At 43.7% G+C, this 27632-nt stretch overlaps 1 protein-coding gene across 2 annotated transcripts in view; it reads left to right on the plus strand.

Moving 5' to 3' along the window:
- The window catches only part of ADCY8 (adenylate cyclase 8), a 137116-nt gene that overhangs the window by 21650 nt on the left and 87834 nt on the right, over positions 1–27632 (plus strand). For both annotated transcript variants that reach the window (XM_083749011.1, XM_083749012.1), the window contains exons 2-3: positions 20358–20507; positions 25023–25153. In XM_083749011.1, the coding sequence (XP_083605137.1) occupies positions 20358–20507; positions 25023–25153 (281 nt within the window). The remainder of the gene's footprint in view (positions 1–20357; positions 20508–25022; positions 25154–27632) is intronic.

The raw sequence follows: 27632 nt of genomic DNA on the forward strand, positions 1-27632 counted from the left end.
GCTAATGTTTTCAAACTTATAAATGGCTTCTAATGGATATGAATAGTTCCTAATGGCACAAAGGGTAGCCATTTATTTATGGTTTCTAAATCAAAATGGTTTTTGAGAGCCTGTGGTGTGCAGCCATGAAGGCTAGCGGTAGTCCAGGTCATGGATAAACAAATTCTGATCCAAAATATCTGAAAGACCACCTCCTTCCCAATAGATCCTCTTGGGCATTCAGATTGGTAGAGAGGAGCATCTTGGTAGTTCTACCACCATGACAAATTTGAATGGTGGCAGCCACTAAGCTGCAGAATTCCCTCCCCACAGAGTAGTTCTGGCCCCTTCATTATATAGCTTTCGTCATATTCTGAAGACATATTACCCTGGCCTTTGACACCTATGGTAGGGTTGCTATATTTCAAAGTGTGAAAATCTGGACACAAAGTATTTGTTGAGTTTTTTTAAAGTTTTACCCAAGGTTGTTGAGCCAGATGTTTCAGTGATTTCTGTTCGGACACTATTTCCGATGGTCAAATCCCATCTATGTCTGGGAAATTCTGGACATAGGGCAGGCCTATGGTATATATTCTCTTCACTGTCATATTTTAAAATTGTATTTTAAAATTGTTGAAACCTGCCCTGGTCATCCGCCAGAGCAACCAAGGCCAATTCAGTCTCATAACCAGGCCTGAACCCGGATTGAAATGGAACAAGATAATCTGATGAAGAAAACTTGAAATTGATAGAGCAGGACCCTACTGATGATCTTCCCTGCTTGAGACAGGCTGCTAGTTGTCATAAACCAGTGTGTCCAGAGTGGGCTTTTTCAGGAGTGGTCAGATCTCTGCCTCTTTCAAGATGGCTGTGACCGCGTCCTTTTGCCAGGATACATTGATCACAATCTGGCCATTCAATTGTCTCAGTTGGACTCCTAATCGCTACAGGTGGCATTAGTTCTTCCAAGCCGGAATAGACTTTGGCAATCTTTCATAATATGGTGCCCTCTGTGAGGCCAAAATTTGGTTCCCCAAATGGATCTTCTCAATTATGGATCCTCTCAATTTTGTGCCCCCTTGTCTCAATGTCCGGGGGAAGGGGAACCACCCACACCACCCAAAATCCAGCACTGTTTCCAAGGATCTAGGGGAAGGTCTGTTGAGATGATCCTGTTTTATCCTCACAACTGCCCTATGGAGTAGGTTGGATGGAGATATTGTGGTTTGGCCAAAATCATCTAGTGAGCTTCATGGTTGAGAAAGGCTTTGAATGTACCTCCCTGGAATCCATGCCCCTAAATCTTCAACAAATGATCAAGGACCTTATTTTTTCCCCCCAAATGTCCTTTTGACAATCACTTTCTGCTCTGTCTCCCGATCTCAAAGTCTGGACACACTTGTCATACATGTCCTTATTTTCAGAAGATCACCTCTATTATAATATTATAAGCAATGTTTTCCTCCTCCCCCCCCCCCCTGTGGCTTTCAATGGCAGGTGCCTTCTGCTTCATGTAATTACACTTGTATTTGCCTGGAATACTAAACAGTTTCCAAATGAGGTTACCTCCCAAACAAAGGTAAATGGAATAAACTCCCTAGAGGTCAAGCTTCTCCTTGCAAACTCTAAAACTTGGAGATGAGGTTCTTAGATTGTGAAAGAAAAAGTTCCATTACCTAGGCTTGGCTCCAGAATGTTGTGGATAGTGGACAACGAGTTTTCACTCAGGAGCCTTAACTGCTAGTGGGAGGAATCCTATACACAAGAAACAGATGTAAAGCCAGCTGGCATTAAGATGGCAGAAGGTTACTCCACATCCAAACCCTGTTGAGGAGCAAGGCTTATGCTGGCTGAGCAAGCCCGTCAGAAGCAAAAGAAGCCATTAAAATAGGGAGTGACTAACACTACCTTTTAAGGGATATGGGTGGTGCTGTGGGTTAAAACACAGAGCCTAGGATTTGCCGATCAGAAGATCGGCGGTTCAAATCCCCGTGACTTGGTGAGCTCCCGTTGCTCAGTCCCTGCTCCTGCCAACCTAGCAGTTCGAAAGCACATCAAAATGCAAGTAGATAAATAGGTACCGCTCCAGCTGGAAGGTAAACGGCATTTCCATACGCTGCTGTGGTTCGCCAGAAGCAGCTTAGTCATGCCAGCCACATGACCCGGAAGCTGTACGCCGGCTCCCTCGGCCAATAAAGCGTGATGAGCGCCGCAACCCCAGATTCGGCCACGACTCGACCTAATGGTCAGGGGTCCCTTTACCTTTTAACACTACCTTTTTTTTGCCAAGTCACGTGACCGAGCTGGACTAAGTTCAGATCCATCGTAAGTCACCCCAGCGTGGTCCTGCTCCACCACTCTACTTTGGGGGGGGGGACTTACACTGGGCATGACTCAGCCAGCATGTCTGAGCTCCAGCTGAGCTGAGTTGAACATATTCTGTGGCCATATCTTTGGCTGGGTTGGGGTTGGGCACTTAATTCCAGCTGAACCAGGAACCAGCTTGGCTGAGCAAGAGAGCTGCTGAATCCTAAACTGCTCATCCCAGAAGAGATTGCTCTAAGATTGCCCTCTACGTCTAGAAATGATGCTGAGGTTAGGTTGCAGAATTGGAAGAACTATGATGCTACCCTGTCTCTCGTACCTGCTAATCAAATCAACTTTACAAGTAGGGTCTCTTAAGCTCATATTGTATGCTATACTAGACCCTCCAAGTGTCCCTATTTTCCAGGGACATCCCTGATTTAGAGAAGCCATCCTGGTTTCTGATTTGATTCTGGATTGTCACACTTTTTCTTAGGATATCCCTATTTTCATTGGAGAAATGTTGGAGGGTATGGAGTCATCCGACCTCTGAGTCATCTGAAGGTAGCCCTGTATATGGAAAGTTTTTTTTTTTTTTAATGTTTAGTGTTTTATTGTGTTTTTATATGTGTTGGACGCCACCCAGAGTGGCTGGGGCAACTCAGTCACATAGGTGGGGTAGAAATAGTAAAATTATCATTATGTAATGGGACGTCCCTATTTTAATCAGAGAAATATTGGAGGGCATGTTATAATATATGTTGTATTCATATACTCTGATCCACAGTGAAATGTTGCTCAGTCCTAAATTTAAATATGGGATCAAATGATTTGTCAATGCTGATTTCTCTCTTCAGTTCCCCACATTTGTGCAGCAATTTGCAATTTTTTTTTTTTTTAAAGAAATCCTTATGAAAATGTGTTAGCACTTTAGTGTGACTTTCCAAATAAACACATTTTTGCATGCACCTTTTGACTAAGGCACATGCTTTTGACAGCAATTCCCCCCATCATAATGCATTTGCGTGTCGAGGTCCCCAAGCCACCCCCCAAATAACTCACAACGCACACTTAATTTTTGTTTAAGGTTTTTGGCATAATTTTGGCCACAACTTTATTTAAATACAAAAACGTGAGTGGTTGTTTAGGCATTGGTTAAGACTATCTGTCCCCCCGCCTGGGGACAGAACTGACTTCCGGGCACCACCGAAAGACGGTGCGAGGGAAAGCAAGTTGGGGAGAAATGGAGCTGAGTCACAGACCCTCAATTCTCATCCTTATGCTCCCCGAACGCTTGCCGGCCCTAGTCCCATTCCAGGGATTGGACGAAAAGATGGCAAGCCCCAGGATTCCTTTAACGGAATTCCCTTTCCGCAGCAACCATGGAGGGGCAGGCCCAGCCTATCCTAACCCCTCCTCCACCAATTTATAACCAATGCCTAACTGCAACCTTACAAGTTGTGATGATTTGCTACGCAGTAGGCAAAAACCAAATGGCCCAGCCAATCAGCCAGATGGACAAAATTCCTACCAGGCCCCTGCCCCAACAGCAGACGACCCCATGACAGGCATAGCAAGGTCAATGCAACAACCCCTTACTCAAGGGCAGGTGGGCGGGTGATCCGTTGCATGCAGCAAAGAGAAAGCTCCAGGCTGCGTGCAGAGTATTTAAACATTTTACCCCTCCCACCAAAACTGCAACATAACTTTTACCCCAGCAACCCAGTGAACCAATCACTGCCCCAGGCCATCTTTAGAGATCCTGCCTGGTAACAGAGGGGTGGCTCAGCAGACCCCACCGCAACACGTGCTCTCCATGAAGGAGAACACGCTTTCTGTATGTTATTCTCACTAACGTATTCATTTTTATGCACAATTCCCCTAGGCATTTTTGTAAATCCTGTTCAGTTGGAAAACTGAATTGCAAAATTTGGATAAGTGGGAATTTTGAAGGATAGCTGCGTTTCAGTTCTTGTATAGTTTTGGAATGTGTGAATTAAGTAGATTTGCCTTTCAATGCAAACAAAATCAAATTTCTCCCCATCCTGATTTTGCATTTTGTGTTTCGGTGAGGATACATTGCAAGCCTCAGACCTGCTCAAGATATGTAAGTGGTGATTTGGGGGAAACTGCTTGGCACTTTGAGAGTTGACCAGTGGCACTAATAGGTAACATTTTCAGTTTTCCTGCTTGCATTTCTCAATGGCCTTTTCTGGTTGTCACTTTGTCTCTGATGTACCATAATTTGCTGTAAGTTCTGGTGTGCCGCAGTGAGTCACAGATACCCAGGCCAAAATGGAGGGCTGGTGTACTAAATTATATGTTTGCAATCACCTATGAACATTTTTGTTCTGACATTTAATTGTGCGGGAAGGGAGGGGAATAGCTGTCGTCTTCTTAATGCAATATGGATCCCCCCCCCCCCGTGTGATTGTGAAAAATAAACAGCCTAACACATTTCTGTGTTGAGATGAGACACTTTTATATATATGCAGATGACATTATTCTGGTGAAGGGGGAAGAGAGTGATTTTATTTTTCTACGCTCTCAATGAAACATCACACCCTTTAAGCTGCTTTTTATGTTTCCAGAAATAGCATAAAGGCTATTTCGGAGGGAAAGGGATGTCAAAGTTTGGCTTTGTTCTATTGTAATTGCCTGATACTGCCTCTTATTTGATGAGCATCATCTCTGCTGAAAATTACATCCGTTGTTTCTAGCCAAGGTCAGGCTTTTATCCTTGAATGTCAGTATGAAGGAGTGATTGACATGCTGGACTTGCACTGGGGAGACCTAAGTTCAAATCCCCACTCAACTATGAAGCTCACTGAAGGATCTTGGACCACTCACTAGATCCCCCCCAAATGTAAAGGGTGTTAATTGGTTAACTGATTAATTACTTTTTATTTCCCAGCTGGCTAAACAGAGCCTAAACAGGGACTCGGGTGGCACTGTGGGTTAAACCACAGAGCCTAGGACTTGCCGATCAGAAGGTCGGCGGTTCGAATCCCCACGACGGGGTGAGCTCCCATTGCTCGGTCCCTGCTCCTGCCCACCTAGCAGTTCAAAAGCACATCAAAGTGCAAGTAGATAAATAGGTACCACTCTGGCGGGAAGGTAAACGGCATTTCTGTGCGCTGCTCTGCTCATCAGAAGCAGCTTAGTCATGCTGGCCACATGACCCAGAAGCTGTACGCCGGCTCCCTCGGCCAATAAAGCGAGATGAGCGCCGCAACCCCAGAGTCATCCGCGACTGGACCTAATGGTCATGGGTCCCTTTACCTTTATCTTTAAACAGAGCCTTTATCATGAGTGTCCACTTCTTAGGGTTTCAGTCTTATTTTAAGTGCCTTTGTGAGTTGAATTGCTTTTAATTATTTTATAGGCAAATCACCTTGAGGTGGAAAGAACATTTCCACCATCTGGTCTGCAGGGACCTCATGTGTTCCCCAAGAATTCTTAAAGATTATAGACAGCAGCTCTGCGATTACATCTGAAGTCTCCTATAGTACCCTTCGGTGCAGCAAATCAGGGCCTGGGGATCTGAATTCATTTAAAGTAGCTAGGTGATCCCTTACCACCTATTTTTCTATCTTGGGCTGCAGTTCCCTTATTGCAGCAATGTCCAACTGGTCGATAGGTGGATGATCGCTGTCGATCGTGGGACCCTTATTGATTGTGGGATTAAAAGCAATGTAAAATTATTATTTTTCCATCGCCCCCCTCGCGCTGTCCCAACGCAGCATCAAAATGGTGATCTTTGATAGTCTGCTGACAATGTTAGTTGTGTGCGCTTGTTAATGTTGTAGTTAATGGTTAGCCTTTCCCCCATAAAAAAGCTCAGCAACTCTGCCCCCCCCCCGCTAAAAAACCCCGAAGAATTCTGGTCTCCCTCCAAGAAGCTCAGCAACTCCTCAATGACAATGGGTAGATCACTGCCAGTATTTTTATCTTGGGAGTAGATCGCAGTCTCTTGGGGGTTGGACGTGCCCGCCTTATTGCATCAATTCTTTAGATGCTTTCCACTTTTCTTTCTTGTTGGAATTGTCTGCATTTTGTACCTTCGATATTTCACCTTTAAGAAACTCCCATCCATCTTGGACTCCTTTCTCTCTGAGTATTTCAAAAAGTTCTTATTTCCTACAAATGAGAACTTTCAGGTTCTACGACTAAGCAGGCATCTTTCCATCACAGCCCTATGGAATCAATTTGCTAGTGAGTGAATAATGAGCTAGCCATTATCTGAGCTGTTAAAGAATTAGCACAAATGAATTATTTTTGCTCTCCCCGCTCCCTTCAAATCTGCGCAAAAGAAAATGTGCATGTTCAACTTATTAAAGAAAACAAGCTGATATTTTTAGCTTAATAGCTAATGATGATTCAAAATTGTTATTCAAGCCTAATTAACTAATAATTCCCATGGCAACCAGTGCTTTGGGCAACACATATTGAATATGCTGTATGGAGGAATATCACAACTTCATATTCCCTATGGTTTGGACTAAATCCTGCTGCTAAAAAAATGCTGTATTGTCATTGGCCAAAGAGGATCAGTGCAAGTGATTAGAGTTAGCTCCTTCCAACCCTAATCCAGCCAGGATTAGGCTGTCAGAAACAGTGTCTGGGTGAAAATTGCTGAAATGTCCAGGAAAATCCAGATGTATATCACCCAAGTCGGAAGTGTTGATTTTGGCAAATTTCATTAAAAATAGCCCCAAAACTTCTCTCTCTTTTTAGATTTTGCAAAGAAAGCTCAACAACATTTGTGTCCAGATTTTCACTTTTTGAAATATGTCAACCCTATGTAAGATAAATCTGCAGATTGTTACCGAATGTAATCAGTTCCTTGTTCTTTTCTTCTCTTTAATGGAGCTGCTTCATTTAGCTCCCCAAGGACAGGTATATCGCCTTACATCTCCCCCTCTCCTGTTGTGTCTGATCCAAGTAATTGCATATTTTGATTTGAATTGTGTATGGCAGATATATTTCTCATTCGCATGCCAATTTTAATATTACAGCCTTCAGCAAATTTCATTAACGCACATTGAAACTGGTGGCATTTATTTCAATATATTTTGTTGGATCCAGACTTAGAGCAGACACATTGAAATCCATGGGGCTTGGGACTTATTTACCTGTTGTATTCTTTATCCTGCTTTTCCTTTTTTTTAAATTAGTTTACAATTTAAATTAGTTATCAAACACCAATAAAAAGAAAAAAGAAAAAACACATGATAAACAAAATCAAAAGAAAAACACATCAAAAACATACTTTATCCTGCTTTTCCAACACTCATTGTCGCCTAAAGCAACTCTCATCAAGAAAGAGAAACAGATTTGTTAAATGCAATGGGACTACCATGTATACCAGTGGTGGCCAACTTTGAGACGTTTACTCTCCAGTCTTGCAGTAGCTCACAAGATAAAAACATAAGATAAAAGCTCTGTGGGTTAAACCATAGAGCCTAGGACTTGCCAATCAGAAGGTCAGCAGTTCGAATCCCCGTGACGGGGTGAGCTCCCGTTGCTCGGTCCCTGCTCCTGCCAACCTAGCAGTTCAAAAGCACATCAAGTGCAAGTAGATAAATAGGTGCCGCTCCAGCGGAAATGTAAACGGCATTTCCGTGTGCTGCTCTGGTTCACCAAAAGTGGCTTAGTCATGCTGGCCATATGACCCGGAAGCCGTATGCCGGCTCCCTTGGCCAATAAAGCGAGATGAGCACCGCAATCCCAGAGTCAGCCATGACTGGACCTAATGATCAGGGGTCCCTTTACCTTTAAACAGAAACAGCAAAAGAACTCTTGCGTCTTAAGATCAGCCCTGCTTGTTGTTTCACTGCCTCAGAAGCTCAGGGTGGTGGCCTGGGAGAGGGCATTTTCTTACAAAGAGGTACAACAAGCACCTTCTTTATAAAGCTTTTGGCAAATGCTGACATCGTACCTCTTTGCTGTAGCTTTTGACACTTGAGATGTGCATTTTTAGGGCTCACCTTATTTTATTGGTTTTAAGTTTCAGTCAACTTTTTAAAATATTTTGTGTTAATTGTTGTTATCTGCCATGGGACTTTAGGGGGAAGGGCAGGTCAACAACAACAACAACAACAACATAGCATTTTGAAATTTCTCCCTTCTGTGTTTCTGAGTCAATCCCTCGTATTTGCAATCTCAGGCATGGTTTAACAGTATGTTTCCAAGCACAATTCAAAGTGTTGGTGCTGATCTTTAAAGCCCTAAACAGCCGCGGCCTAGTATACAGTGGTACCTTGGGTTAAGAACTTAATTCATTCTGGAGGTCCGTTCTTAACCTGAAACTGTTCTTAACCTGAGGTACCACTTTAGCTAATGGGGCCTTCTGCTACTGCCACACTGCCGCCGGGCGATTTCTGTTCTCATCCTGAAGCAAAGTTCTTAACCTGAGGTGCTATTTCTGGGTTAGCGGAGTCTGTAACCTGAAGTGTGTGTAACCTGAAGCGTCTGTAACCTGAGGTACCACTGTACCTGAAGGAACATCACCACCCCCATGTATGTTTCTGAGCACAATTCAAAGTGTTGGTGCTGACCTTTAAAGCCCTAAATGGCCTCAGCCCAGTATACTTGATGGAGTGTCTCCACCTCCATCATTCTGCCCGGACACTGAGGTCCAGCTCCAAGGGCCTTCTGGCAGTTCCCTCACTGTGAGAAGTGAGGTTACAGGGAACCAGGCAGAGGGCCTTCTCAGTAGTGGCGCCTGCCCTGTGGAATGCCCACCCTTCAGATGTCAAGGAGATAAAGAACTACATAACTTTTAGAAGACATCTACAGCCCTGTATCAGAAAGTTTTTAATGCTTGATATTCCACTATGTTTTATATATGCCGTAAGCCTGCCAGAGTGGCTGGGAAAACCCAGCCAGGTGGGTGGGGTATAAATAAGGATCTCACCTCACTCTGGTAAATTAAAGGGGATTCAGCAAGAGCTCACTTTACAAATGATGCCTAGGCATCCAATCGTCACCTGAGCAGGGGGTAGAGGTGGATCAGCTTTAATAGCTAGCCCCACCTCTGGCATCCACACATACAATGAAAGTGGCCTGAGCAGGGAAGGCTTTGTATAACAGAGGTGCACAAGAAGGCTTCGTTTCCATAGAAGCTTGCATCAGATACCACAGAGTGGCGCTAACCAGCCCAGATGTCCTCATGTTCTGATTGAACACTTGGGTATCATTTCTGAAGCGGGCTAAGGTCCATGGGGGCAATCAAGCAGGAGAGAAGGAGCCTTGTTGCAACCACGGTGTAATCACAGGTGCCTAATCAAATTATTTGATTATGAAATACAAGAGGCATTTCCTTATCAGACAGACAAAATTGCACCGAAGCAACCTGGCTGGTGGTGATGTAAATTTCACAGTATTGCCAGGGAACATGGGCTGAATGCCAAGTGGCCAAGGCTTGTCACAGGTATTTTTCACAGCAAGTTACAGATAGGTAGCCGTGTTGGTCTGCCATAGTCAAAACAAAAAATTCCTTCCAGTAGCACCTTAAAGACCAACTAAGTTAGTTCTAGGTATGAGCTTTCGTGTGCATGCACGCGCACGAGTATCTTGAAGTATCTGAAGAAGTGTGCATGCACACGAAAGCTCATACCTAGAACTAACTTAGTTGGTCTTTAAGGTGCTACTGGAAGGAATTTTTTGTTTTCACAGCAAGGAGTACCTTAAAGACAAAGTGATTTCTCGGGGTATAAGCTTCTGCCAACTGGATTCAGAAATAAAATTGCATTTCCTCCAGGAAGTGTAAGGTGAAAGACATGGTTTTCCCACACAGCGGCGTAGCATCAGTTGCCAGCGTGTGGGGTTGGCATGGGGGAATGCGCCCTTGCCACCAATGCCACTGGAGTGATATCACCACCACCACCCGAGCACTGCGGGGCTCGACTGTGCCGCCTGCCTGCCCACACAAGAGAGAGCCCAGCCAGTTGGTGGAGAGGAGCACTGGAGCGCCAGGTTTGCACCCTCTCAAAAATTGTGCGCCCAGGGTTATGGCCCCCCAGCATCCCTAAGGCTATGGCCCTGCTCCTACTCAACCACACTGTGAAGTAGGCTAGGTAACTGGCTCAAGACCACCCAGTGATCTGACTGGAATTCGTACCTGCCCTGGTCCAAACCCCTACACCATCTCTCTAAGATTTATCTCTAGGTCTCTGCCAGGTGAGATGATTCCAGGTGTGATGCTTCCAACAAAGTGGAACAGAGCTCTACAGTGGTACCTCTGGTTTTGTACTTAATTTGTTCCGGAGGTCCGTTCTTAACCTGAAACCGTTCTTAACCTGAAGTACCACTTTAACTAATGTTGCCTTCTGCTATTTTTGCTCTCATCCTGAGGTAAAGTTCTTGACCCGAGGTACAACTTCCGGGTTAGCAGAGTCTGTAACCTGAAGTGTTTGTAACCTGAAGTGTTTGTAACCCGAGGTACCACTGTATATGCAAAAGCAATAATAATAATAATAATAATAATAATAATAATAATAATAATAATAATAATAGAAATATGTGGTGATGATGATGATGAAAGACTCTGTGTTGTTGTTGTTTTGCTTCAAGAGACTAAGACAGACACCCATCAGGAAGAAATGCACAGTTATATATTGGACCGGTTTCTTTTCTAGGAGCATCTAAAACATATAGACTCCTTTCATAAAGAGATTTCGATGATGATGATGATGATGATGATGGAGATGGATGGAGCTACCTAAATATGATGATTGAGTGTGAGGAGAAGTCTATAAAAGAAAACCCAAGAATGTACCAGCAGATCAGACTTAATAAGAAGTTGCTCAGTGCAAGAGTTGATTTGACGGGATTGGGTTGGAACCACCAAAACCCGTGTAGAAATCTGTCTGAAACAGATATCTCCTCCATCCTGAGTAGGTGGATTCTAGAGGTGGAAAACACATTCAGGTTCCATTTTTCTTGTGAAGATGCCATCAGGAGCACAGCAGATCTTCTCTGTTTTTTGAACTCAACTTTCGTGTGGCGGTGATGGAAGAGGAGGAGGAAAACTAGTTTCTGAATCTGGAGCTAATGTCTCAGTTTGAACCAAGCCAGACGAATCCTTGTGTGAGCTCACATAATGCCAGAGAGTTGCTGCTTTTTGATCTATCCAAAGCCCTGCCACCACCTCCATCTTTTTCTTCCTGTGATCTCAGCTAGCAATACCTCTTACTATTTATGCTGCATGACAGGAGGCAGATAAAAATGAATTGCATTGCATTAAGGTCCATTTTCAAATATGAAATTATCTTACCTGCTTGACTGTGGCTCACCCATGCTTCATTGACTTCGGTGTGGATTTTTATTTTATTTTATTGTAGTCTGTTTTTAATATTGACTCTGGCAAGTGCCTCAAGGTCCCAGTGTGTAGGATATCTTGTAAATGTAAATTTGATTTGATCTGACATTTGGTTTCTATGTGGATTCAAAGGAGATAAGAGCTCTTAGCTTCCAGGAAATTGATAACAGGACTTGATACGATCGATCTGGTTAGTTTCCATTAATCCTCTAGAGAGGGCAAGCATTTCTCAAATAGTTAATGCCTCCCCAAGTATATGGCAAAAGAATGAAAAGTATTGAAAGTGTCTGATTTTGTCTGAAATAGACGCATGAAGGTCAAATGAGTCTGGCAAGAAGATGGCTCTCTTGCATTCTGTGGTCTTTGAAAAGGCAGTCCAAGATTTATGCATAATGGTAATGATGATTGGGGAGGGAATAGTTTTCATAATAGAAAATTACAGCTAGGTTTGGACAAATCTATCAATTGCCGTTTCTCACAATTTCCAATCTTAAATTCAGTTTTCCACCTTTTAGAAGTTTGCAATTACATAAAAAATCTTGAAAATTCATGAAAATACCCATCAACATTTTAATGTGATTTTCTCTTCATATACACATCTTGCAAGCAATTTGCTTGCATAATTTGTGTGTGTTCTTTCCCCTGATATCTGTATTTTTAATCACACTTTCCCTAATATTTGCATTTTTGTTATCCTTATGTGGTTCAAGAACAGCATTGCACAATTCAGAGGCGTGTGAATTTTGAAAGATATTTGTGCTTCATTCTGCATATTGGTTTGAGAACTGCAAATTAGGCATTTTTCATTGAATTGAATTGAATTCCCCCCCCCCCAATGCTTAATTGCAACAAGAAAATCATATTTTAAAAGTTCAGGCATTTTAAAAGTATTTTAATATCAAATTTTGGATGTCAAATTTCGAGTTCTGATTTTAAAATTCATTTTTCAGGCTTGTATAAATTTATTTTATTAATTTTTAATGGGGGCTAAAGATTTAAGGGTGGCCAGTCTCCATTACTGGTGCAGCATGTAGTGAGTTTAGGTTGCAGAGACAACTTTTGAATGGGGGGGGGGACTTCATAATTTGACACTGTCCACTGTACTACATACCAGCCCTAAAAGAACTTGAAGGCTTTTTTGGGGGGGAAGCAAAATAATTTGCAAATAATTATTTCAGTGTGACTGTATCAGGATACAGTAGATATATAGCCGGAGGTAACTTTGAAGTGGAGGTAGAACATTCTATCTCTTGGCTCATGCAAACCAATTTTGATAAGTATTAGTGTCTGCTTACACATCACTAAAAAGGAGGACAAAACAGGGTTCAGGTTTTCATCGAAATTACATATGTTAATTCACATGCATACATTCAAATTTGGAAATAAATACTATAATTTAAATCGAAAACAGGACATCTCGCCCAAGTGGTGAGGACTGTTAGTAGCGGATCTGTGTGCCTCTTAGTCTTCCGTCTAGGTAGGTACCAACTGTTGATGGGCACCTTCAACATCCTTGCTCTTCATTCTGACACTTCTTTGTTTTTAAACTGAACAGCCCAGATGCTTTCAAATAGAGGACTGTCCTCTGTAAAGTAGGGCACACAGTTATGCTGCAGCCATTCTCAAAAATAAGCTGGTACCCAGATTAAGGGTTGCTATAACCAGGTCCTGCTGGTGAGCTTGCCTTGGGCAACTGATTGGCCACTGTGAGAATCAGATTTTGGTCTAGATGGGTCGCTGATATGCTCCAGCAGAGCTCTTTTTATGTTCTTATGTTCTTACCTGAGGAAGTTGAAGGCTGAGAAAGGGTGTCCAGACCAGCTCAAAACAATGTGAGCCCCGTGGCGGAGGAAGCCACTTGGGCTTCTGGGGTGGCACGCCCAGGGATAGGGCACACCGTGGGGCCTCCAGAGTCTGCCTGCCTCCTCCCACTCAGTCGCCCTTCAGCTGGGGGGGAGGCAAGGGGGGGACTGTTTGGACAGCATGGAGCTTCTGTGCGCCCAAGCCACTGCAGCTCTCCCAGGAGAGATGTGTGACTCAGGCGAGTTGCAGTCCCTGCAGTGAGTTCTGCCTGGAATTTTGTCACCCCCCTCAGTGGTGACACCTGGGGCAGCCACACCCACCACACCCCCTTTCCTCCGCCCCTGCCTGAGCCACCTTGAAAACGGGATCTGGATTTTTGAACAGGAAGTGTTTGCCCTTTGAGCTCCTAATCTGAAGTCTTGTATTAGCCTTAGTCCTTCAAACAGAGGACAACCTACCAAATAAAGGTAAAGGTAAAGGGACCCCTGACCATTAGGTCCAGTCGTGGACGGCTCTGGGGATGCGGTGCTTTGCATCTTGCTTTACTGGCCGAGGGAGCCGCGTACAGCTTCTGGGTCATGTGGCCATCATGACTAAGCCACTTCTGGCAAACTAAGCACACGGAAACACCGTTTACCTTCCCGCTGGAGTGGTACCTATTTATCTACTTGCACTTTTACAAGCTTTCAAACTGCTAGGTTGGCAGGAGCAGGGACCGAGCAACGGGAGCTCACCCTGTCATGGGGATTCAAACCACTGACCTTCTGATTGGCAAGCCGTAGGCTCGGTGGTTTAACCCACAGCGCCACCTGCGTCACTTTTACCTACCAAATAGAAGACTGTAAAAGTACGGCGTGTGGCCGCCATGCTCTTTCCTCAACATTTGTGAGCTTCTTTGGTGGTTGAGGAGCCCCAGAAACACTAAGGATCTAAAATCTAATAGTCCTTGGGACATAGAATCATAGATTTGGAATGAACCTCAAGAGTCATCTAGTCCAACTCTCTGCAATGCAGGGATCTCAACATGTGGTCTCCCATCCACTTTGAAACCATAGCAGCCCCTGCTTAGCTTCCAAATGTGCTAACTGCCTTATACTGAATCAGGTTTCAGACAAGAGCCTCTTTTATTCCTACCTGGAGGTGCCAAATATTGAACCTGGGACCTTCAGCATGCGAAGCAGATGTTCTACCACTGAGCTATGACCCCTTTGCTAGTGGGTGTGCAGGCTCTTCTGTCCTGAGTAAAATCCAATATTCCATTCATTGCCTTCCTCCTGGCCTGATGAATGCACAGCAAATGTTCCAGTCACAAGCACAGAGCAAAATCTCAGACATGCCGTAATAAAGAGCTATTTATATGATATGCATCTCCATGTATGTGTCAGAGCACTAAATTAGGGGGAAAGGAACAAGTTAATATTTATTTTACCAATTTGGAGGTGGGAGAGGCAAAGGAGGCGTACAGCAAAGATGCTTGAGAGAGGGGGTGATGAACCAATTTTAGTTTTAATGAGGAGAGCATAAACCTGGAACATGATAAAACAGAATAACCCTCAGCAGCGGAACGTCTGATGCCACAGTTCCTCTGTGTTCTGCACAGTTTATTAAAAAATTTAATACTGTTGTCAGGGACTGGGCAGAGGGGGAGGAGTGGTGGAGACTGCCTCCACGTCCTGACCGTTTCAGGGAGGAGGAAGAGGAAGACAGTATAGATTTACAACAGTGGTTTGTGGAAGGTCTCAGCTCAGAGGCAGATGAGGGGGAAGTTGGGAAATAATGGGAGAGGAGGAGCAGGCAGAGCCAGAGCAGCAGCTGATGGACACAGTGTCACTAGAAAGCATTCTAGATCCACCATCTCCCAGAACCCAGCGAGCCTTAAAAGTAGGAGAGCAAAGAGCTCCAAGACAGAAGGCAGCACCCATAGAGGAGATGATGATGACAAATGAGGAAGTGGGAGAGATTGGAGGTGGAGAGTCACTCGGCACAAAACCATTATCCAAGAGGCTGGGTTCTATAGCCTCTCTCTGTAAAGTCTGAAATAAAAAAAAAGGATTGTAAGAAACTTTTCCTTGTCTTTATACCTTCTTGGGCAACCAGCCGGAAGCCACTGAAACCACCCAGACAACTGTATTTAATTTTTTGTAGCCTCCCTAGGGTCCCTAAAGTGGTCCACCCAATTATACAATGATCTCATCATGCAATATTTCTTTATGTTCTAATAGCTTGCACTCAGGGGAGCGGGGTAAGCCTCGCAAGGAAAGTGTTGCAGGCTTCTGAGCTTTAGCATTATTGGAATCTGGGAGAAATGAGGCAGTAGGAAAGTCCCTGTGAGACGTAGAGATTGGGTAGGGTTCCACCCAACTGTCTTAGAGACTCCCCTCTGGATTTGTGTACAGTTTACTCCTTAGCCTTTTCTTCTCCCAAAGATGTCTGGAAAGGCAGCGGGAGTTTAGGATCAGAGCTTTCCTTCTCCTAGATGGCCCAACTTCCCAGGCTGATGAACCCCATCTGCCCCTCACTTGACTCTACCACATGTGCAGAAACCACATTCTTGACTGTTGGACCCACTCTTGGTCTCATCTACTCAGTTGCGCCGTAGCCTGTCTTTTGCCTGCAGGGGAAGTCCCTAACTCACCAAGGGTTTGGAGACCCAACAGTCACCTGGTTTAGCTGGCCTGTCAAAGCCATTTCCTGGGGTGTGGCTGCTGTCACATGTTTACAGCTTCTAGGAGACAAAGGTGAGAGTTGAGTGCAGGGCCTTATGTGATTAAACAAGAATCCCCTCCCCTAACAAGTCAGAATTGTCATTATAAGGACTTAAGCTGTGGATTTAAGGCAGTGTGGAGATAAACCTTCGAACCAAAGCATGTTTTAAGAAGAGCGTGGAATGTATAAGAGCTTTGGAATGACGCAGTTAAAAATGCTGTCACCATATTGGGAAGTTCTGTCGGAGGACTTAAGTCTGAGAGGAGAAATAGAGAAATAGAGCTGTTTTTATATTGTGGGTGAAACTCCTCAGTGGGACTTAAGAATGACAGTTCTGTAATTAATGATGGAAAGAGCGCTGTTATCTATGAAAGTGATGATATATGGAAACCATCTCGATTTGAGGATTGGAAGAACGGAAAATTCACACAGGATTATTATTGGTGTTTATCGGCTTAAGGAGACTATCAGAAGAGATCATAAAGAAAAAAGAGAAAATATATGAACAAGATGTGATGTGGAAACAGCAAGATAAGACTGGATAGAATTATGAACTCTGTTTGGACTGATTTGGATTGATTTGGACATTAACGCAGTAGCAAGAAGATGATCAGAATCCCCCTTCGGATCTTGAAATATGGGTCCCCCCAACAAAATTTTAAATTCGGCTTTGTAATTCGGAATTTATGTGATGTGATTTAATTTGATTGGCTGGTTAATAAAAATTATTATATTTTTTTTTAAGAGAGTTGAGTGCAAGGTGGGGACCAAAGGTGGCCAAACTACTCCAGAAGAAGCACAACGTGTCCCCATCCTATTATTATTATTATTATTATTATTATTATTATTATTATTATTTACTTATACCCCACCCATCTGGCCGGGCCTCCCCAGCCTCTCTGGGCAGCTCTCAATAGAATATTACAAACACAATAAAACATCAAACATTTAAAACCTCCCTAAACAGGGCTGCCTTCAGATGTTTTCTAAAAGTCAGATAGTTGTTTATTTCCTTGACATCATATGGGAGGGCGTTCCACAGGGTGGGCGCCACTACCGAGAAGGCCCTCTGCCTGGCTTCCTGTAACCTCACTTCTCACAGGGAGAGAACAAACAGAAGGCCCTTGGAGCTGGACCTCAGTGTCTGGGCTGAATGATGGGGGTGGAGACGCTCCCTCAGGTATACTGGGCCAAGGCCATTTAGGGCTTTAAAGGTCAGCACCAACACTTTGAATTGTGCTCAGAAACATACTGGGAGCCAATGAAGGTCTTTCAGGACCGGTGCTATATGGTCTCGGCGGCCACTCCCAGTCACCAGTCTAGCTGCTGCATTTTGGATTAGTTGTAGCTTCCAGGTCAACTGCAAAGGTAGCCCCACATAGAGCGCATTACAGTAGTCCCAGCGGGAGATAACTAGAGCATGCACCACTCTGGTGAGACAGTCTGCGGGCAGGTAAGGTCTCAGCCTGCGTACCAGATGGAACAAGTGGACAGCTGCCCTGGACACAGAATTAACCTGTGCCTTCATTCACAACTGTAAATCCAAAATAACTCCCAGTCTGTGCATCCAGTCCTTCAGGGGCACAGTTACCCTATTCAGGACCAGGGAGTCCTCCACACCTGCCCGCCTCCTGTCCCCCCAAAACAGTACATTTGTCTTGTCAGGATTCAACCTCAGTCTGTTAGCCGCCATCCACCCTCCAACTGCTCCCCTAACACCCCTCACAGACAACAGTGCATTAGAAAAAGAAAGTATATTTCTACATATATTTGTAATTTGTGTGGAGATTCAGAACCTACAGGGTTAAGATGTTCTGAGTGACGTCTCACATTCTGACGTCAGGTTTGGAAGAAGGGAGGAGTTTTATTCATTGTCTCTTTGTCTTCGAAAGAGAAGGGCAGCCATGAGTGATAGCAGCCCAGGAGAATCTGAGAAATGTTGAGCTGTAAATATTCTGCTGTAATAAAAGGCTAATAAATGAACACACACATGCCTGGTGTGTTTGCATGGATCTAAGTAAGCAACTAGCAACAGTTTTTTCCCCGCTGTGGTTTACTCTGCAAGGCGTGACGGAGCGAAGCAGATCGGCGCAGCTTGAGGGAAACGTGCCGGACCGCTATAAACTGCACCTAAGTGGGGTCGTAAACCAATTAGTCACGCTTAATTATTCAACAATTTGTCCCAGTACTTTCCACTCAGAATTGGCAACCAGCGGCCCACTTTCTTTGCTCTAGATCGTATTGGCAGCCAACCATATGTGATCTGGCCCATTCCTTTTTAACAGACAGGAGTGCACCTAGGAAGTAGGCTAGATCAACCAATGGGTCTGAGTTGTTAGTAAAAAACTTCTAGAGACCAGGGCAGTGAAGGGTTGTGCAATAGCCCCCTATTCATTACTATGGTCATCAAATGATCCCTTCCATGCAATATGGAATCTGGACTTTAGTGTGGAGTCACCAACTCTTTGAAACTCTCTTTTGTTGTGTGTCAACCAGGCACTGTCTATACAGTGTTTTTGTCGCCTGTTGATGACCTTTCTTTCCCCACCAAGGTACTTAAGTGAAATACTTTCTCCCATCCTATATCTGCATTGGATTTGTAACGGTGTTTACGTATGAAATTGGTTTTAATTGTTGCTGGTTTTTTGGGCATATGGGATTGGTTTTATTAGTTGGGCTTTTGACAGTGAAATCGCACAGAGATATTTTATGGGAAGCGATTCAGAAATGGAATTAAAATAAGTAAGGATTGCTACGGTAGGAATCACAGTTATCTGCATTTTAGCAGGGCGCACTCCTCCCCTCCAAGGCAAAAACAGACAGCAAAGTGAGAGCGATTTACCAGGGATATGTGATGGAAATTTAAAATATTAGGGAATGAAGACAGACAGTGTATGAAATCCCTGAGCACCAGAAATCCTCCAGCTTTGGATATTTCACAATGTAAATCAACCTTTGCAGGAGGGTCTAAAAATTGCTTTAAATATAGAGAGCAAAAATACTCATGATATTAAGGGTGATACCAGTTGCTTTGACTTTTCTGCCCTACTTGTGTAAACACAGGACACACAGCCCTGATAGTGTCAGCATTAGAAGGAAGGAGAATCTCTGAGTAAAGAAACAGAGTGAGACATAAGCACTTTGAGAAGGAACAAATCCATGCAAACTTGCTCTGTGATTTCGTTCAAGACGTTCATTATCACCCAAAACAATCCGATGGTGGCAAACAACAACAATAATAATGACAAATGCCGATTGCAATCCATACTTTCCCCATATCTTCTTCTCCTTACACACTAGACTGTTCAGTGAGTCACAACAACCTCATTTGCTTCAGGAGACATTGTGCCCCCAAAAAGTAAAAATAAAAAAATGGCTAATTATGTTTGTAATCATTCCTGACTCCACTGCTGTGACTCAGCTCTAGCAAGCATCATCTGTGGTTCACTGGAGTGCCCCCAAACACTGTCTATTTCTTTTTCCTGGCAAAGAAAGTATTGTATGTTTCAATGCCTTTGAGATCCTGATCATCATATTTCTTTCTTTGTTTTAAAAGTTCAAAACAACCTTGATTAAATCCCTTTACTTTTTATACACACAAAAACACACACAGCAAAATGCATGTTAAAAAATCATTATAATTATACTATACACAATATTTTACTACATAGAAAAACTATTGTCCATAGTTTTGCTATATTTATACTTATATATTTGAATTCAAGAAGCAGTTTGCCTTTATCTTTAGAATTCTATCCTTCTCCACTGGGTAGATTAATCAACTAAAAATTCAGTTTTCATCAGCAGAATGTCAGCTTTATGCAGTGCAACTATCATTTAAAAGCAGGCTTGATTTTGGCTTTCTTTGTTGTTGCATTTCTGGTATGCTACCAAACGAAGGTGTTATTAAATGGTAACTATGTAAAAAAAAAAGATTGCTAGGTATCATTTATTATGCTATTATCATACAGTTTCTTCAGCATCTCAGTACGTTCCATGTAGTACTTTTTGGTTGCATAGATTTATTCAAATGGATTGGTTAGTGGGAAGATAATTCATCAGCTGAGGTTGCAATCAGATGCACATTTTCCTGGAAGTAAGTTCCATTTAACACATTGGGGACTGCAGTGTATATCAGCATTTTTATCACTTCACAGCTCTGTTGTCTATCGGTATGTGCATGCCTCTATTTCTACGATACAGCCATGCCGTTAATGTTCCTCATTCTTCTTTCTTTCAGACAGCAGCTCAGGCGGTTTTATTTATGTGCATGAATACCGCTGGGATCTTCATTAGCTACTTATCAGACCGTGCTCAACGCCAAGCCTTCTTAGAGACCCGGAGATGTGTAGAAGCTCGGTTGAGGCTGGAAACCGAAAACCAGAGGCAGGTAGGGTAATGGAAGAAATGAAGTTGTGAAATGAAGCCGTGTCAATCTGTTGCAACAAAACCAAACACATGAATTGTACATTAAAGAATGAGGTTGATTTCCAGCAGAAGCCTCATCTGCACTACAAATTGAAAATGGTCTTATTCCACTTTAAATGGTCATAACAACAACAACAACAACAAAACAATAACAATAACAATAATTTATTATTTATACCCCGCCCATCTGGCTGTTTTTCTAGCCACTCTGGGTGGCTCCCAATCAAGTGTTAAAAACAGTACAGAGTTAAATATTTAAAACTTCCCTGAACAGGGCTGCCTTCAGATGTCTTTTAAAGATAGGATAGCTGCTTATTTCCTTCACATCTGAAGGGAGGGTGTTCCACAGGGTGGGCGCCACTACCAAGAAGGCCCTCAGTCTGGTTCCCTGTAACCTCACGTCTCGCAATGAGGGAACCGCCAGAAGGCCCTCAGCGCTGGATCTCAGTGTCCGGGCAGAACAATGGGGGTGGAGACGCTCCTTCAGGTATACAGGACCGAGGCCGTTTAGGGCTTTAAAGGTCAGCACCAACACTTTGAATTGTGCTCGGAAACATACTGGGAGCCAATGCAGATTTCTCAGGACCAGTGTTATGTGATCCCGGCGGCCACTCCCATTCACCAGTCTAGCTGCCGCATTCTGGATTAATTGCAGTTTCTGAGTCACCTTCAAAGGTAGCCCCACAAAGTGCGTTGCAGTAGTCCAAGCGGGAGATAACTAGAGATTGCACCACTCTGGACAGAATCCCGGAGACTGTAGTTTGTTAAGGATGCTGAGAGTTGTTCAGAGACGATCCCAACCATTCATCTTGCAGAGTTACAGTTCTCAGAATCAGTCACTCCCTCATCTCCTTTAGGTGATTTCCAGGTCTAGACTATCACTCCTGATTTCTCAGGAATGTTCTCATTCCCTCTCCAGCAATCTCACATTTTCTGTAGGCTGTATAATCAAGCCGTCCCTAAGTGGAAAAGATTGGAAAAAATTGCTTATCCATATTTATCAAGACCTCACATCTTTCCTTTTTAATCAGGAGCCAGCAATGGGAGCTAGCTTTAAATCAAAAGTTTGTTTCAACTCATCTAAACAAAGTCACCAAGAATATGAAAAGTATGTTACCTGTGTGGGAGGATAAGGAGCCGATCAGGGGCAAAACGCTCAACAATTTGCAAGCTACAGATCCTAACAGGGTTTATAGCCCACATGTTTGTCAAAGTGTTATATTGCATGGGGCACTCAAGGATTTGACTTAGTCCACATCTTAAAGTGTGCCAACCTGATTTGCATTCCGTAGACTAATACCCTAGATCTGAGCATAGGTACCCTTACATTTCTGCACTTTTCCAGATTTTGTGATACAGTTCTTGGCTCAAGAAGTGGAGCAGAATGGAGCAGATTATTACATCTGAAGGCAGCCCTGTTTAGGGAAGTTTTTAATATTTTAATGCTGTATTGTTTTTAAACACTCAATTGGGAGCCACCCAGAGTGGCTGGGGAAATTCAGCCAGATGGGCGGGGTATAAAAGGTAAAGGGACCCCTGACCATTAGGTCCAATCATGACCGACTCTGGGGTTGCAGCACTCATCTTGCTTTACTGGCTGAGGGAGCCGGCATACAGCATGACTAAGCCACTTCTGGTGAACCAGAGCAGCGCACGGAAACATCGTTTAACCTTCCCGCCGGAGCGGTACCTATTTATCTACTTGCACATTGACATGCTTTCGAACTGCTAGGTTGGCAGGAGCAGGGACCGAGCAACAGGAGCTCACCCCATCGCAGGGATTCGAACCGCTGACCTTCTAATTGGCAAGTCCTAGGTTCTGTGGTTTAACCCACAGCGCCATGGGCGGGGTATAAATAATAATAAATTACTATTACTATTATTATTAAAATGCATATTTTTGTTAAAACACATACAATTTTTTTAAGTACTGGTACATCAACAACAAAACCAAAAACTAATTGCAATAAACTAATAACATTGCAATAAGTTAAAGACAGCACATGGTTGTACATCGTCACTGAAGCTATTATTCCAGATCACAAAAACCTCCCATCTCTCTATAAAACTTTTGGGTTGATTTACATGTGTTCTCTTATAGTAGGTTAGTTTGATCATGGTCATACTGGGCCAGATCTTTCCAATCCATTCAAACTCAGTAGGAACATGCATTTTGGGAGAAAGTGAATAAAGTACATTTTTAATGTATGACAATGACTATTTTGTGAAGAAACAGTGAAAATAATTTGAATTTTTGTGCATGTGGGGGGGGTCACAGGTTGATACTTGAAACAGGATGAAATGAACTTACAGGTGCCACATGAAAAATAGACAGATCCATCCATAAATAGATAAGGCCGCCCCCCTTTCCCAAAAGACCCCAATCTGTGGAGGAATCTGAGATTATCTCCTACAGCCACTGCTCTAGGTGAAATGGTTTCAAAATGGGGAAAATAAAGGAGTTGGCTGCACTAAATTAAGTAAGAAGTGATATCATTTTTGCTGCTGTTGTTTTCTCCAGAATCCTTTGTAATTAATGTAGGGATTTGATACCTCCTGAGTTGATTATTCTATTTTTTTTAATGAAAAATCCTGAAGGAAAATGGATTCTTGAGGAGATAGGTAATCTCTTCTGAGCATTCTTTTATATGCTTGACAGCTGCCACAACTAGTCATTGAACTGAAGACTTCTAGGTGCTGGAATATGAGACATGTCACTTGGAACTAAAATGCAGGGCCATATAAAGCTATTTATATTCTGCCAGTCAGGCACAGAGCAGGAAGTTTTAACTTCACCCTCTCCTCAGAGATAATTGAGTCTATACTTTTCTAGGCAAAGTTTGCTGAGATGAACAAAATGGATCTTGACAGATAAAGTCCTTCATGTGTGAAGTGGTTTCTCTCTCTCTGGAGTCAAAAGTGATGTGTGCATAGGTTCATAAACCAGAAGGCAAGTGCCTATAGGAGAGGGCATGAAATGGATTTTGCACTTCAGAGGTGTAAGAGAGGAAAGCTGGTAAAAAGGACTGGTCACACATATTTACTTATTATGATCTTTCCTTAAGGAGCTAAACTTCAGAGGAAGTTCATACTTTGGTGATACTTTATTATAGACTTTGTGCTTTGTGTATGTGTGTTTGTGGACTAATTTGGTTTGATTATACACTTGTATCTCCAACCTTCTGATTGGTTTGGTTTGATTATACACTTGTATCTCCAACCTTCAGATTGGAGATGAAGTATTGTTCTGAGAAAAAGAAAAAGAATAAAACATAAAGTATTTTGTCTCAGAGAAAAATGAAATGAAATGAAACCCAAATTAACATATAACAATTGGATATGATGTAATTATCAGATATGATAATACACAGGTATATACAGTCATACCTTAGAAGTCTAACGCCTTGCAACTCAAATATTTTGGCTCCCAAATGCCGCAAACCCAGAAGTGAGTGTTCCAGTTTGCGAACGTTCTTTGGAAGCTGAATGTCCAATGGGGCTTTGATGGGTTCTGATTGGCTGCAGGAGCTTCCTGCAACCAATTGAAAGCTGCACCCTGGTTTTCAAATATTTTGGAAGTAGAATGGACTTCCGGAACGGATTCCGTTCAACTTCTAAGGTATGACTGTACAGTGGTACCTTGGGTTAAGAACTTAATTCGTTCTGGAGATCTGTTCTTAACCTGAAACTGTTCTTACCCTGAAGCACCACTTTAGCTAATGGGGCCTCCTGCTGCTGCCGCGCTGCTGGAGCACAATTTCTGTTCTCATCCTGAAGCAAAGTTCTTAACCTGAGGTACTATTTCTCGGTTAGCGGAGTCTGTAACCTGAAGCATCTGTAACCTGAAGCGTCTGTAACCTGAGGTACCACTGTATAGATATGTGATGGACAATTATTGAACGTGAAATCATATATGATACATTATAATCGGGGCTTTTTTTTTCTAGCTGGAACTCAGTTCCATCACTTCTCTGGTGTGTTTGGCCACCTCTCAGGTGGTCGCCATTGTTGGCTGGGGTTCCACTTGGAACTACTGTTACACCTCCAGACCCAATTTAAAGTGTTCACATTAGTGTTTAAGGACCTAAGACTGAGTGTTTTGGAAGTGGCCCCAAGAGGGTGAGCTGTTGCAGTTTGCTGTCATTGTTTCACCATGAAGAAAGCATGCCAAGGACCTCTTGAGAGCCAGTGTGGTGCAGTGGTTTAGAGCGGTAGACTCGTAATTTGGTGAACCGAGTTCACATCTCCGCTCCTCCACATGCAGCTGCTGGGTGACCTTGGGCCAGTCACACTTCTCTGGAGTCTCTCAGCCCCACTCACCTCACAGAGTGTTTGTTGTGGGGGAGGAAGGGAAAGGAGAATGTTAGCCACTTTGAGACTCCTTCGGGTAGTGATAAAGCGGGATATCAAATCCAGACTCTTCTTCTTCTCCTCCTGTACCTGCCTCTCCAATCTCCTGTTGTTGTTGTTGTTTCAGGAACGTCTGGTTCTGTCTGTGTTACCTCGATTTGTAGTCCTAGAAATGATTAATGACATGACCAACGTAGAAGACGAGCACCTTCAACACCAGTTCCACAAGATCTATATTCACCGCTATGAAAATGTCAGGTGAGAGCATGCATTCCAATTTTCTCTCTTTCTCTTAACGATTTGTTCCTCTGCTGAATGTCAGCTGGGGGCTTTTGTGTGGAGTCTTTTGATCACTTCATTCATCACGGGTTTGAAATGTTGGGAGATGTTGCTGTTCTCTCTCCACACCCTTTTAGCAGACAAACATTTCACAGTAGCGTTTTTTCTCCCTTAATTCATCAAAGCTCCTTGGCGACTGCTCTTTCACCGCGGTATTTCTGAGTCGGCTTGCTAGAGTGCATGCAAACAGGGGGTAGGATTTTCCCTCCAACACACACACACACACACACACACACACACACACACACACACAATGCTCCAGCTTCTCACCGCAATCCACCCAGGCCACCATCTCAAGCGTACTGACTTTTGAAGTACATCCCATTGGAATTAATGGGACTTTCTTCCATGCAAACATGATTAGGATTAGAGTGTAATCTTTCTGATACAGGCAGCATCTGTCATGCTGCATAGGCAGTTCAAACAACCATCTAGGGTAGCATTATTCATGACGTGGGGGGGAAACCAATCTATTCCTTCCTGGCCAGTGTCCATGTAAGAAACGCAGCCAACATCCAAAGGGAAAAGAACAATCTTCTTGAATGAGGACCCAAAAATATCATTAGGCAGAGGGAGCCACCTGAACCCAGCAACAGAGGAAGGGGGGCAGGAAGCAGCAGCAGGTGTTCTGTACCTTGAAAGATGGGGAATAAATATGATCCAGTTTGCATTTAAAGGCAAATGACTTAATTTGCATTTCCCACAGCAATATGCAAATCAAAATGCAAGAGTCAGGGATCACCATTACCAGGTACTGAAAACCCAACAATGGTCCAAGTGTTCTGGGTGATGTCTCTCAACTAGAGCTTGCCTTGTCTCAACTGCTGATATTGATATAGATACATTGTCCATCATAGCACAACATCTTCTTGTTTTCATTCATTAAAAGTGTATGGGCTGGATCAAACATACGTTCAGTAGAATGACCTTCAACTCAAAGTATGAAATACCTCCATTGACGTTGATGCACTGACATCAATTCATAATCTCCGTTGGGTCATTCACACACTAAAATCACAGCTTGCACTTCCAGCAAATGGAGTGATGAATATATATGTGTGAGCCAGACCTTCAGCTTCATTGGAAGATTATTTGAAGGAGAAACACCTATGAGAATAGGAGTCCAACAACATCTGGAGAGCCATAGGTTCCCCATCCCTGTCATGGGGACTTCTGATGGCTGAACTACTGCAATGTGCTCTATGTGGGGCTACCTTTGAAGGTGACCTGGAAACTACAACTAATCCAGAATGCAGCAGCTAGACTGGTGACTGGGACCAGCCACCGAGACCACATAACACCAGCCTTGAAAGACCTACATTGGCTCCCAGTAATAATAATAATAATAATAATAATAATAATAATAATAATAATAATAATTTATTATTTATACCCCGCCCATCTGGCTGAGTTTCCCCAGCCACTCTGGGCGGCTCCCAGTCAGTGTTAAAAACAGTACAGCATTACATATTAAAAACTTCCCTGAACAGGGCTGCCTTCAGATGTCTTCTGAATGTCAGGTAATTCTTTATCTCTTTGACATCTGATGGGAGGGCGTTCCACAGGGCGGGTGCCACTACCGAGAAGGCCCTCTGTCTGGTTCCCTGTAGCCTCACTTCTCGCAATGAGGGAACCGCCAGAAGGCCCTCGGCGCTGGATCTCAGTGTCCGGGCTGAACGATGGGGGTGGAGACGCTCCTTCAGGTATACAGGACCGAGGCCGTTTAGGGCTTTAAAGGTCAGCACCAACACTTTGAATCGTGCTCGGAAACGTACTGGGAGCCAATGCAGATCTCTCAGAACCGGTGTTATGTGGTCCCGGCGGCCACTCCCAGTCACCAGTCTAGCTGCCGCATTCTGGATTAATTGCAGTTTCCGGGTCACCTTCAAAGGTAGCCCCACGTAGAGCGCGTTGGAGTAGTACAAGCGTGAGATAACTAGAGCATGCACCACTCTGGCGAGACAGTCCACGGGGAGGTAGGGTCTTAGCCTGCGTACGTACCAGGTGGAGCTGGTAGACAGCTGCCCTGGACACAGAGTTAACCTGCGCCTCCATGGACAGCTGTGAGTCCAAAATGACTCCCAGGCTGCGCACCTGGTCCTTCAGGGGCACAGTTACCCCATTCAGGACCAGGGAATCCTCCACACCAGCCCGCCTCCTGTCCCCCAGAAACAGTACTTCTGTCTTGTCAGGATTCAACCTCAATCTGTTAGCCGCCATCCAACCTCCAACCGCCTCCAGGCACTCACACAGGACCTTCACCGCCTTCACTGGTTCTGATTTAAAGGAGAGGTAGAGCTGGGTGTCATCTGCATACTGATGAACACCCAGTCCAAACCCCCTGATGATCTCTCCCAGCGGCTTCATATAGATATTAAAAAGCATGGGAGAGAGGACA

Source organism: Podarcis gaigeae (genome assembly GCF_964106915.1).
Source record: "Podarcis gaigeae genome assembly, chromosome: 7".
NCBI classification, from domain to species: domain Eukaryota; kingdom Metazoa; phylum Chordata; class Lepidosauria; order Squamata; family Lacertidae; genus Podarcis; species Podarcis gaigeae.